The sequence below is a fragment of the Glandiceps talaboti genome, chromosome 4, assembly GCF_964340395.1.
Source record: "Glandiceps talaboti chromosome 4, keGlaTala1.1, whole genome shotgun sequence".
In the NCBI taxonomy this organism is placed as follows: domain Eukaryota; kingdom Metazoa; phylum Hemichordata; class Enteropneusta; family Spengelidae; genus Glandiceps; species Glandiceps talaboti.
In genome coordinates this window covers 12,765,470-12,777,751 of record NC_135552.1, presented here as the reverse complement: position 1 = coordinate 12,777,751, position 12,282 = coordinate 12,765,470, and the positions used below count along the sequence as shown (strand labels likewise).

The following is a 12,282-nucleotide window of genomic DNA, read 5'->3' as shown; positions in this document are numbered from 1 at the left end:
CAACACAGCCACGTCGGTTTACTCCGACGTATATACATTTTTTCTTCGTTGTTCAATCCGCTATGGAGACTACCCCATTGTACATGCTTCCGTCCTTGGAATTTTACTAAATTGTTTTCCTGCTGGATGTACAAGGTTCATATATACTCTAATACTTCGGGGAGAGTACGGTAACCTTGTGTTGTTATCACTACAGGTACTACTAGGTAGCTGCTGTCATCATACGCGGACATCGTGTAACACTTCAGCTCTGAGAGCGATTCCAAGCATCGAGACTTGACTGCAAGAATCCGGGATGTAACAACTTGAAGGAAATTAAAAACGTACCTCGAGGTAACTAAAAATGCCGATACACACCAGCCAAGGAATATTACCAACGTGATTCAAGTTTATGTTTCTATAGGTCTACAAGCAAGGTAGGTGTATTGTGATTCGTTTTCGGGTACGGTAAGCGGATAACCAGTACATTATCACCAAATTAAGCTTATAGTCGACCATGTTGCTATAGCAATCCTAATTATAAGTAACAAAACCTATAAGGAAGTGTACGTCATGTGGAAACAGGTAATAAAAGTTAACACTAGGCCACTTGTAATACGAATGTATTAGACTGGCCATAACGACAGAGTACTTTTATTAGCCCGTTTTCCGTATTTTGCAGTAATAAAGCTCTGGGGTTAGACAGGGGGATGTTCTTTCTCCCACTTTATTTTCGGTATACTTAAATGATTTAGCAGTCGAAATTAATGACCTTCACATTGGCATTCCAGTGGGTGATCGGATGATTAGTGTCCTACTTTATGCTGATGATATAGTGATTGTATCAGATTCCGAAGATAAACTTCAAGGAGCAATCACAGTACTCGCCCACTGGTGTCAAAAGTGGCGTATGGTCGTTAATGAGGCCAAAACACAAATTGTACATTTTAGGGGTCCAAATATTGAGAGAACAAATTTTGTTTTTCAATACAACGATAAAGCATTAGTTATGGTTCCTAGTTACAAATATCTTGGGGTTGTACTGGACGAATTTTTAAATTTTGATGTAACAGCAGGTACACTATGTGATGCAGCGGGCAGGGCGTTAGGAGCTGTAATCTCAAAAATACACAAATACAGGGATTTTAGATTTCGCACTTTTACCACTTTATTCGACTCTTGTGTTATACCAATTGCAGATTATTGCTCTGGGATATGGGGTTATGTTGATAATATGAAATGTGAATCTTTACAAAATAGAGCAATAAGATATTTTCTTGGGGTGCATAAATTTGCACCAAAACTTGCCATAAATGGTGACATGGGTTGGACTTCATCTAATGTAAGACATAAACTGAATATTCTCAGATTTTGGAATAGAGTGGTTAAGATGTCAAATGATAGAATCACTAAAGCTGTCTTTTTGTGGGATTACAATTTAAGAGATAGATACAAGAATTGGTCTTATGACATAGCTAATGTATTCAGAAATATTAATTTACAAAATAAGTTTTTCAATCTTGAAGCTTTAAATTTGGATGATGCCTCTTGTAAGTTAAAAGAGACTTTTGAAAGGAAGTGGTTTACTGATGTGTGTAGAAAACCCAAGTTAAGAACTTATGTTTCTTTCAAGAAAAAATATGAAACAGAAAATTATTTACTGCAACCATTGTCAAGACCGAAACGCTCTATTCTCGCTCAGTTTAGAACTGGCATTTTACCTTTAAAAATAGAAACAGGTAGATTTCAACAGCTACCAGTGGAGGATAGAACCTGTAATTTTTGTTTAGGATCAGAAATTGAAGATGAGAAACACTTTCTTTTTGATTGCTGTCTGTATAATTCTTTAAGAGATACCTTATTTAGTAGAGTGTGTGCTTTATACCCAGATTTCAGTGCTTTTCAAATTATCGATAAGATTGAACTATTGATGATCAAAACACCTGACCTGTTGGCAAACTTTATCTTTGATGCTTATAATAAGAGAAAGGAGAAAATGTATAATTTGTAAGATATACTCCTCACACTTGAAAAAAAAAATGTTTCTTTCTTTGTGTATTTATTTATTTATTTTGCAAAAATTGGATTTGTGTCTTATAAGCCCAAGGGGCTGGATATGGCAAGTGTTATGAACAATTGTACCAGATCATATAAACAAATGTATACTTTAAGTCCACATAGGACACGTTAATAAATAAAATACAACAACATACAACAACAACAACAACAACAATAAACATTTACCGCAATGCAAAAGAAAAAAGGTTTTTAAATACCGACGCATTTCATACAACACTCGAGAATCGAGATTTGACTATTTGTGTCTCAATAACATACTCAAACAGACTAGAGTCCGTTCTGGCGAACGACATTGTCGCGCATCCAAGTCTCTGGATTGAAGACTTCAAATCAGTAATGTACCCTCAAAGTCTCTGCAAAGAATGTTGTACTCATTCGTAGGCTTCGTTTCTAAAATTACGCATTACACTATTTGTTCATGTCTTCATATCATACCGTGCAGTACATGTTATCATGATCATCGTTAAACCGAACAATTTAATCTCGGCTGATCATACAATGACCTGTCTATCGTTCTTCATTAAAGACCTGCTAATAAACCTTGGTATTTCTTCGTCAAAATACTTCGGTAACTAAGAAGAAATCAGATAAACGATTAGTGTGAATGCGAATTCGAATGGTATATTAAAGGACGACGCATCTCTAAATATCAAAGTCCTGTGCTTCATGTAACTGTTTTGTTCCTCTGGCCTAACTACGCAACAACAATAAGGTCAAATGTCAAATATGGTCTAATATGGTCTGATATGGTCTGATATGATCCGGTGACGGTATTTTTTGAGTATTCGTAAATACCTAATGACGTCATTATTTTGTGTTATGATCATCCTAGAAAAGAATATTATCATCCTGGAATAGAATATTAGCTCACAAGTGACTATCCTATTATGGTACGGTATCAATATTTGACAAAGCTGACCGCCGCAATGACGAATGACAAAGTTTGCACGTACGCAATCAATATGTGGCAAACTTTCGGGGTATTTTTAAATGGATCGATGTGCATGGTCGCAGTTTGGTGTACTCTCGTCTATATTCTTGAAACAGATACGGCTTGGGTTAGCGTAGAATTTGCATTATAACACGTACAAACGTATATTGTATCAGTCGACTTTCGAATAAATAGTTCTAGATCTGTGTCAATAAAAAAAACCATCACAACCATCCTTATTCAAATCTAGACAAGTTTTTTGTGTGCACCATGATAAATTAGTCATTATTGAAAAAAAATGTTCTCTGTCACGTGACCTATTATATTTAGAGTACTATCAATAGAAATGATTAGAAAATTGCTTCTCAAACACTAGTACTGGTCAATGTATTGATCACAATTTTGCACCTACTCTGCCCGGAATAATGATAGATATATTCACAGCACATTCTTCGTGTGGCACTTAATGTAGCCTGGTATACAGTGCCTGTCAAACTTGACCTATGAATATTAAATTTGTAAACCTGAGAAATATTCTATAATTGTATTTTTTTTAAAACATGCGGCTGCCATGGTCTGATTTACGATATCGACACTTCATCAAATATTTGATGTTAATACACTTTATTGAATAATTATCTCTGTATGAGTCGTTATTATCTTCCTCCAATAATGTTTGGCATGTAATGTTATATTTGCTGACTTTCCATAAATTGACACGTCGTGAAGTTTGGTAGTACCATGGTGGTAGAGTGGGATATACGTATAGATAGTAGTACATGTAATTCGACAAGACACGGTGGGTGTGGTTATCACACTATTTAATGTTTTCTTGTTTTCTCTAGTGTTGTTGGTTAATATCAAATATGTCTGATTTCAGTGTGAATGGGAGATCTCTATCGATTTCTTGGACGTTGCAGTTCGAAAAAATTCGACGCCAAACGCTGTGTCCAAGTTTTTGGCACTGCTAATTTTTTCAAGTTATAGGCACTACTTGTGTATAGTCTTACTACACATAATCATAAACGGACGACGGAATTATATTTTTATCGAGTGCCTTTGTCGCCCTTTTATTGAACTTTGTGTTTGCTTTCAAAGTTTCAAGACTAAAATATGCAAACCTGTCGCCTGTACATTTGTATGGTGTTCTTCACGAGGGGGTTTGTGGCCTCGTATCCCTAGTACATAACGTTGGGGTCACATTTAACTTGATAATGTCGTTCGCTAGCATGTCGTGCCAGACCGGCGTGCCTGATGATAACCAAATATATGGGCTAATAATGTAGTTACAAGGAGGGCAATAATATCTCACACTTGAAAACTGTGCCAAGTACTTCAAACATTCACTGAATTTAGAGTACATTATACACTTCATTTTCACGTGAATAACAAGAGAATCGCATGCCATTGATACAATATGTACAAGGACAGTGTGTAAGCTTACAAACATATACTTTAAAGTGCAACAAATATAAATATATAGGCTTAATTTGATGATTCATTTGCAAAGGGTTGAAGTTGCTTTTCGAAAACAATCTTAATTCATAATAAATTTCACCCGAATACAGTAACTGAGCAACCATTCATTCCTTCACAGTGTAAGGTTGAGCTTTCTGCAGTACAAAATTAATAGACAAAATAGTTATTTGATACAATCCATAAAAATAAAACCAGTCTTTACATTTTGATCACCCGGTACAGAGACGGGAAATACAACTTCCACTTGATTGGTTAAATTGTATGTGTGACGTCATTTATCATTAATGTCGTCAACGTGATACGGAGGAACTATTATTACAAGGTCTGATTAAGAACGAAATGTCTAAGAAATGTGTGATATATTCCATGTCAAAGGCTGGAAACATGGCGTTGTAGCTTGGCTTTTTCGAGCATTAATTCTGTCGCACAGATTTAAATAAAATGCGAAAATTCGGAATTAATGGCGGAGGCAGGCAACTGAAGCGACGGAGACAGTGGACCGGGTCAAATTAGGGTAAGGACGAAAGAACAAAAACGAACAACAATGTTTTCAAAACTCCCAAACGGAGAGAACATACATGTATAGTAAGCGATGCCACCACTCTCATTTATAATGGGATATATCACCCACTGGGTGATGACAGATAACAACAAATATTCATATATGTTTATTTTGCCCTTGTGAATTTTCGTTTGGTCATTGAACTCTGGAGAGAGAGGCTATTGAACTTATTAAGAATGGATTAATTCCATACAGTAACAACAGCATCATAGGTAAGAACTGTACATAACCTTTTTTGAATTAGCAGTTGTTTACTTTCAAAATTATTGAAATACAGCGTCTTTGAAAAGTCTTAGAATCTTAACTTGTTGTTTTCATGTTCACACTCAATTGGCACTTGTAACTCTTTCTGAGCACGACAAACATCCGAGAGATATAATTTTGTGCCTTTTCAATCAGCGATGTTAATCACATCACAGTTAAATCCGACAGTGATTTGTCGAGTATGACTAGTGAATGCGCAAAATAAACTACTATAGTCAGTGGTTGACAAAGGCCAGTGTCGTATAGTAATATGTTCACAAAGGGGTTCTTCTCTTGTATTGTTTTTCTTTGTTTGATGTGGCCACTGAAGACTGACAGCCACGGTTTATCATATGTCATAGCGGCCAAACTTAATAACGGTCTCATGTGTTATATGAAGAGGTGTTTTTCTCTCAATTTTTTTTTTTTTAGAATTCGCAAGTTGAATTCTAGACTTTAGAGAGTCTCCCGTCTATGAAGTAAAGCAAGCTACACGTAACCAGTACGTACTTTCATTTCGCGAGTACATTATTGAAAGTAGCTAGTAGGAACACCACTAAAACGGCACTATAAACAAAAAATCAGTAAAGTCTGCGTTATTTTTTTGAGAAAATCTTAAGCAAATGGTCACGCTATGTTTAACATATACTTCTTACAGATTTTATGGTTCTTTTCTTATCATACGTTCTAACATTGTCCTGCCTATTTGTAAGGATGGGCGGACAAGACCTATCATTTATTAACATAACAATGGCGTTCCATTACAAACGTTCCTCTGTCCCCTAGGAAACTGATGTCTTAAGGATCATTCTACCTGCAATTAAATATAGAATAGAAATAGCCTGAATATCTGTACTTATTTGCCCGGTCATTGAGACCTATTAGATATCAGGCTTGTTCTGTCTAAATGCACCAAACATTATTTGCAGAAAATCCAATGAAGAAATTCTTAACGGATGCAATGAAGTTTATAATCTATATTTTTAATTGTAGTCTAGTTGCTGACGACCGTGTTCCGATTTTACACTTCGTTATATCTTCACACGTTACCGATTTTACACTACGCTATCTTCACATAATGTGTGAGGATAACGTAGTCTCAAATCGGAACACAGTCGTCAGCAACTCGACCATATTCATATCTTGAGCATGTGCACAGCGCGAACTTCTCAAACTATAGTAGTGAAAATGTTCTCATGTAGGAGGTCAACAACTGGGGTTCTTATATAGGATCGATTTGAATGATGTAGTATATGAGTATTGGCATAACGTAAGCACATATACATGAACATCAATTGGAGATATTACTACCACAGTCTGGGCAGCAACACATATGAAACTACATCATCAGATATGCAAACGAAGCATCAATTGACTCATACAGAACTTAGGATATTGTACTTCCACAGACAATGCTTATTTCCTCATTTGGTCTTTTTTTTTAAATGTATGGTGAAGGTGCAGATGAATATCACAACCGGGGTTTTCGGTGGGGGGAGGGGGGAGCAACACTCATGCGTTTATCAAAAGAGTCATGCTCGACCCTTGACCTCTGATAATTATTATCAATAACCATAGTAACAGATCTAGATTGGTGCAAACACGTACAATTACGCGGAGGTGGGGGGGGGGCGCAGAATTAGTGCATACAGAATCTTTATTGCATCCGTTAAAAACCACATTTCTTCATCGGAGTTTCTGCAATAAGTGTTTGGTGCTAAAACAAACTAGTAAATATCAACTAGAGTAATAATAGGTAACAAAATTAACAAAATAAGGTTGCAAACAAACGAATTGCAGTTCAAAAACCAGCCACACCCCCAATACAAGTGTGTTGGAGTTTAATTGCATAGAATCAATTGATTATAGCTTATTATCAGGGCCAGGTTTACCATTCACCATGAAATTTGTACAGGTCAGAGACCCCACTTACTCGTATTTCATATCGAATTGTTTACGTTTGTCACCTGCGACGGACTCACACCTTGACATTTCATAATTCTGTGTTGACGTACTAATACCATCGTAAAACATTGTCAACAAACCACTCAGTAGCCACCGTTGCCAGGTCTTCACACGTCAAGTTTTTTTTTGTAAAGTTGTCGGATAATAGTGTACCGATGACCAAAAGTTCTTTGTTTAATATTAAACGTGTCAGTAACAAGTGGGTTTCTGTTGTGTGGTAATCTATAATTTTGTCCCGGTGACGAAGTGCAGCAATGGTGGTATTTTATAGTGCGACATTACAATACAATACATTAATACAATACAAACATTATAGTGAGTGGTAACCAGGTGTATAGTGAGTGTTAACCGGATTTTTCAACAACAAAAAATACTGACATTACTGTACAGTACTTGAAGACAGCTTATGACACGGACTGTCAGGTTCGTAAGGCACAATGATGAGGGGTAGACGAAGGCCTTTCATCAATAGCAAAGCAGTAAACGATGACTTGAACATCAAAACACACCCCCCCCCACACACACACACATTCATACATACTTGTACATGCATACACATACACACATATACATACATATATACAGTCATATCTTCGCGTATTTTACCTTTAATTAGAACTTGAAGTGTGTCGTTCTATTCCATAACATTTAGATATACAGTCAGGTGATGACCTACTATATATCTTGCCTTGATATCGATATCCGCAGAGAAAGAATATTGATTCGAAACGTCAGGATTGAATTCGTTTATGAGGACTGATCTACTCATTACTTTTGCACTGTTACATACATACATACATACATACATACATACATACATACATACATACATACATGCATGCATGCATGCATACATACATACATACATACATACATACATACATACATACATACATACATACATACATACATACATACACACACATACACACACACATACATACATACATACATACATACATACATACATACATTACATACATACACACACATACATACATACATACATACATACATACATACATACATACATACATACATACACACACGCACACACACACATGCACGTGCACGCACGCACGCACGCGCACACACACACGCACGCACGCACGCACGCATGCATGCATGCATGTAGCATTACACAATAAATTTGTCTTTAGTTTAATAAAATAATCTACGTTACAACCCTGGATCTCGATATTCGGTACCTGAAATCGACTTTATCAATCAGCAGACTTCTTTAATGCCACGTATATTTTATCCAGGGCTTTCAAATCCCAGACTTCAATAAAGTTTAACCATACGAAATGTTGAAGTCGATAATTAGAACTAATAGCATTTAATTGAAATGTACCTACCAGCAGGATATTACAGTTCCTCTATTTTCAAACACTGGTACAATAACATTTTAATTAAGTTACTCGTAGGGCCATGAGTTTCAGTAGTTCGAACATAGCGTAACTAAATCGTGGTGACATAGATTAGTCATGCGTTCGTTGTTACAGAAACGAAATCGTCATATAGTTCTGAATTCAATTTAATACCGTGGCATGTAAAATATCTGTATTGAGCTCTCTCCAATTCATTTGATAATCCATTCACGAGGTTGAACACGTCACGGTGCATAACATAATGAGCTGTAGAGAATAAAGTGTATGTTAGTACTATTCAGCAAGAAAATACATATCACTATCTAGTCGATATACTTACTGTAGGCTCTGAAAAGTACGATGTTATTTCTGCGGGAACTTGATCGAAAGTAAGACAAACAGAAATCCATAGTATTCGCAACAATGGTAGTATAACAGGTCCATGATGTGTGTAAATTATTCGTCATCGATCTCTTGGTACAGAGGAATGTTAGATCTAGATCGACTGTGGTGTTTTCATTTTCAGTCGTGGCTGTAGGCAAACCAAGCGATTCGATGGGATTTTGTGAGTACACTATACCATATATGTATTGTACTAATGTATGTGAAATCATTACAACGTCCTTTTATGCATTTTCCGGATTCTACTTTTACAGAGTTTACAGACAAAGACAGTTTTAACAAAAACACACTTAATGGTCATGTTATACATTGTGGTTTTAGTGCCTGTCGTTGGGTAATTTATAAGCGTACCGTTGATAATAGATATTATTCCAAAATGACGAAAATCTGGCATTCGAGTGTTTACAATTTCACCAAACTGTTGATCGTGTGCAAAACGAGAGAAAGAGAGAAAGAGGAATCGCAGCATTAACGAAACTGTATACATCTGTACATGTATCCCCGTCATCATCTACACGGGCATTGAATAGTGTCAGGCTCTGTAGTACTAGTTAAGGTAGTTCGATATTCCAGGATACAGATTTGTTCCTGTGTCTCAATTGTCATTTTTTTTGAAAATGAAAGTGTGTATACACTCTACACCCGTCTGTTACTTGGTTTGGCCTGCCACTGTTATTCACCATGTCAATATACAGAACAGGTATGACACGAATTTACGTTTTGTTGATGGTGGCGATTCAATTGAATGACTTTCAGTATTTTTTTATCGATAAAACATGAATTTCCCAGTTTGTAAGTTTAGAAACGATATTCGTGCCACGCCATAATAATCAGCTATCACTCACGTTTAGAAGCCTAACTAACTAAACAATGACATACCTTACAACCTAAAACATTCCCAACACATTTTGTTCTGTAATTTTGTCAGATCTCGTGATTTTTCTTAACCCACAGTCACGTTTTCAAACATGATAGAATAAATTATCAAGATTAGATATCAAGTAATTGTATTTAAAGTATGACAAATAACGCATGGACTTGTGGTGATTTACGAAATGACATTAAAAGCATATCAAACTAGAACTGACGTTGTTGATTGATGTATTGGTACACACTTTGATATAAAAATATGAGTTGTTTGGGGTAGCATTCTGACGTAAAACTGAGGAAAAAAATCCGTATAACTTATCATCATCATCATCATCATCATCATCATCATCATCATCATCATCATCATCATCATTATTATTAGATTTTATTTAAACTCGATAGACTATTGGGCCAAAGGCTCTACTCACACAGTGTCGTCGAGATAAGAAAATATACTAAAACATATAGACATTAGCAAGACACAGCAGTAAATATACAAACATACAAAGCGATGAAAGAGTTGGCTTGACACAAACATTGCGGAATTTAAAAAAAATGATATTTCTTCAACGAATTTTGCCGAGATCTTATAACAATTTTCTGAATTATCCGAAAGAATGTTATGATGTGCCTTCTACGTGTATTTTAGCTGACAAGGTAACACATTTTAAAACATTCGATGAGTCAATCCCGTCAATTGTTAACGAAAGTTGACAACATAGGAGAGGGAAAAGGGTCGCAAAAACTGTTTTTTAATTTATTTACTAGAATCGGTGAGTCTAATAATGTCTTTTCAGTCGTACATCAAATTACAGCATTGAAATCTGCTAAACACGTACTCGTGACTTCCTCTTCGAAATGTCATTAAGAATAATGGTCAAAATTACCTTCCGTAATAAAGATAACCACACAGTTTGTGGATAACTACAGGAAGGTGTACTTTTATGAAGCTGGACTATCTAGATCATAACATAGAAACACCTGTAATATTAGTTTTCAGTGATGGAGATGTATGTATGTATGTATGTATGTATGTATGTATGTATGTATGTATGTATGTATGTATGTATGTATGTATGTATGTGTGTGTGTGTGTGTGTGTGTGTGTATGTGTGTGTATGTATGTGTGTGTGCATGTGTGTATGTATATGTATGTGTGTGTGTGTGTGTGTGTGTGTGTATGCGTATTTGCTTTATAGTAAACTGTCAATGTCTAAAGGCCCTTCGTGTGCATGTTCTATAGATGTACATTGTTCAATCTACTTTCAAATGTTTAAACCATGCGTCAGCTTTATATCCGTCACCACCACAAAGCATTAGTAATTTGAATATTGAACAACATGTATTATTTGAGCGGACATAATGAGACAAAATCAATGAAAATCGTTTCCTGATTTTCTTCGCCCTTTTCCCCCACATCTAGATGAGTTCAAGGACATCGACTCTGGCGTCACGTCGTTCAACTGCTTCCATCACTGAAGATAAAAATACAGTCATGAGGCGACAGTTGGCCGAGTTTCGAGAGAAGCTAGAAACGGGAGCCGAAAACTTTTCAACGGTAAGAAATAGCAAGACTGAGATAGATCCGATAAACACAAATGTGTTTTGCGTTTTACAATATTTGTTCATCTTTTTTTTGTACTCATAGCTAAATGCTGGCATTTCTATGTCTATCACTGCACTTTTGTAGCAACCAAATCATATACCATATTCCTTTCGCCCCAAAACAACATGACGGGGAAAATCACATATGATATTTGTTTTTATTTCCATGTTTATTAAATTCCGTTGGCTACTCAGCAGATCTTATAACCATTCTGCTAGACTATGTATGTATGTATGTATGTATGTATGTATGTATGTATGTATGTATGTATGTATGTATGTATGTATGTATGTATGTATGTATGTATGTATGTATGTTTGATTATTCACTGAACTTAAAATAGTTGTAACTTTAGTGTGAATAAGTTTTTTTTGAATTTATTTACCAGAGATTGATTTTCTTGTTTCTTTCTCTCTAGCTCACCCTCCATTACTGGTTAAAATTATTGACGGAAAAACCCGAAATTTCTTATCAAAACAAGTTCATAAATTCGTTGTCTCATTTACATAAACTGATTGACTGGGTGACAGGAAGGTACAGGGGTGAACATAAACCTAAGGCCAAGGATTTGGAAATGTTAAAGTACTTTGAGTGGTTCTTCGGCTACGTTGAATACCTTCGGGAACTCTGTGATAGTTTTGATAAGCGTGTCTTCAATCCACTCTTTGACTATTTCTTCGATGATGAAGAAGATTTCCGGGACGAGGATGACGACGATGATGAAGATGGCGACGTTAACGGCAAAACGATACAAGATAATGGTAGCCATGACAGCGGACTTGGTCATGAAACGATG

The 12,282-nt window shown here is 35.9% G+C and overlaps 1 protein-coding gene across 1 annotated transcript; it reads left to right on the top strand.

Annotated features, from left to right (window-relative positions):
* Positions 1 to 141: 141 nt before the first annotated feature.
* LOC144434180 (uncharacterized) lies at positions 142 to 12,275 on the top strand. The gene is made up of 4 exons (XM_078122634.1): positions 142 to 416; positions 11,304 to 11,438; positions 11,905 to 12,219; positions 12,261 to 12,275. The coding sequence occupies exons 2-4, from the start codon at positions 11,304 to 11,306 to the stop codon at positions 12,273 to 12,275; spliced, it is 465 nt and encodes a 154-aa protein (XP_077978760.1). The 5' UTR covers positions 142 to 416.
* Positions 12,276 to 12,282: the final 7 nt, after the last annotated feature.

Excerpts from the sequence above, each read along its gene's own strand:
- LOC144434180 (XM_078122634.1), top strand. The coding sequence starts at position 11,304 with ATGAGTTCAAGGACATCGACTCTGGCGTCACGTCGTTCAACTGCTTCC. Across the intron at positions 11,439-11,904 it reads GAGCCGAAAACTTTTCAACG|CTCACCCTCCATTACTGGTT; the intron begins GTAAGAAATAGC and ends CTTTCTCTCTAG.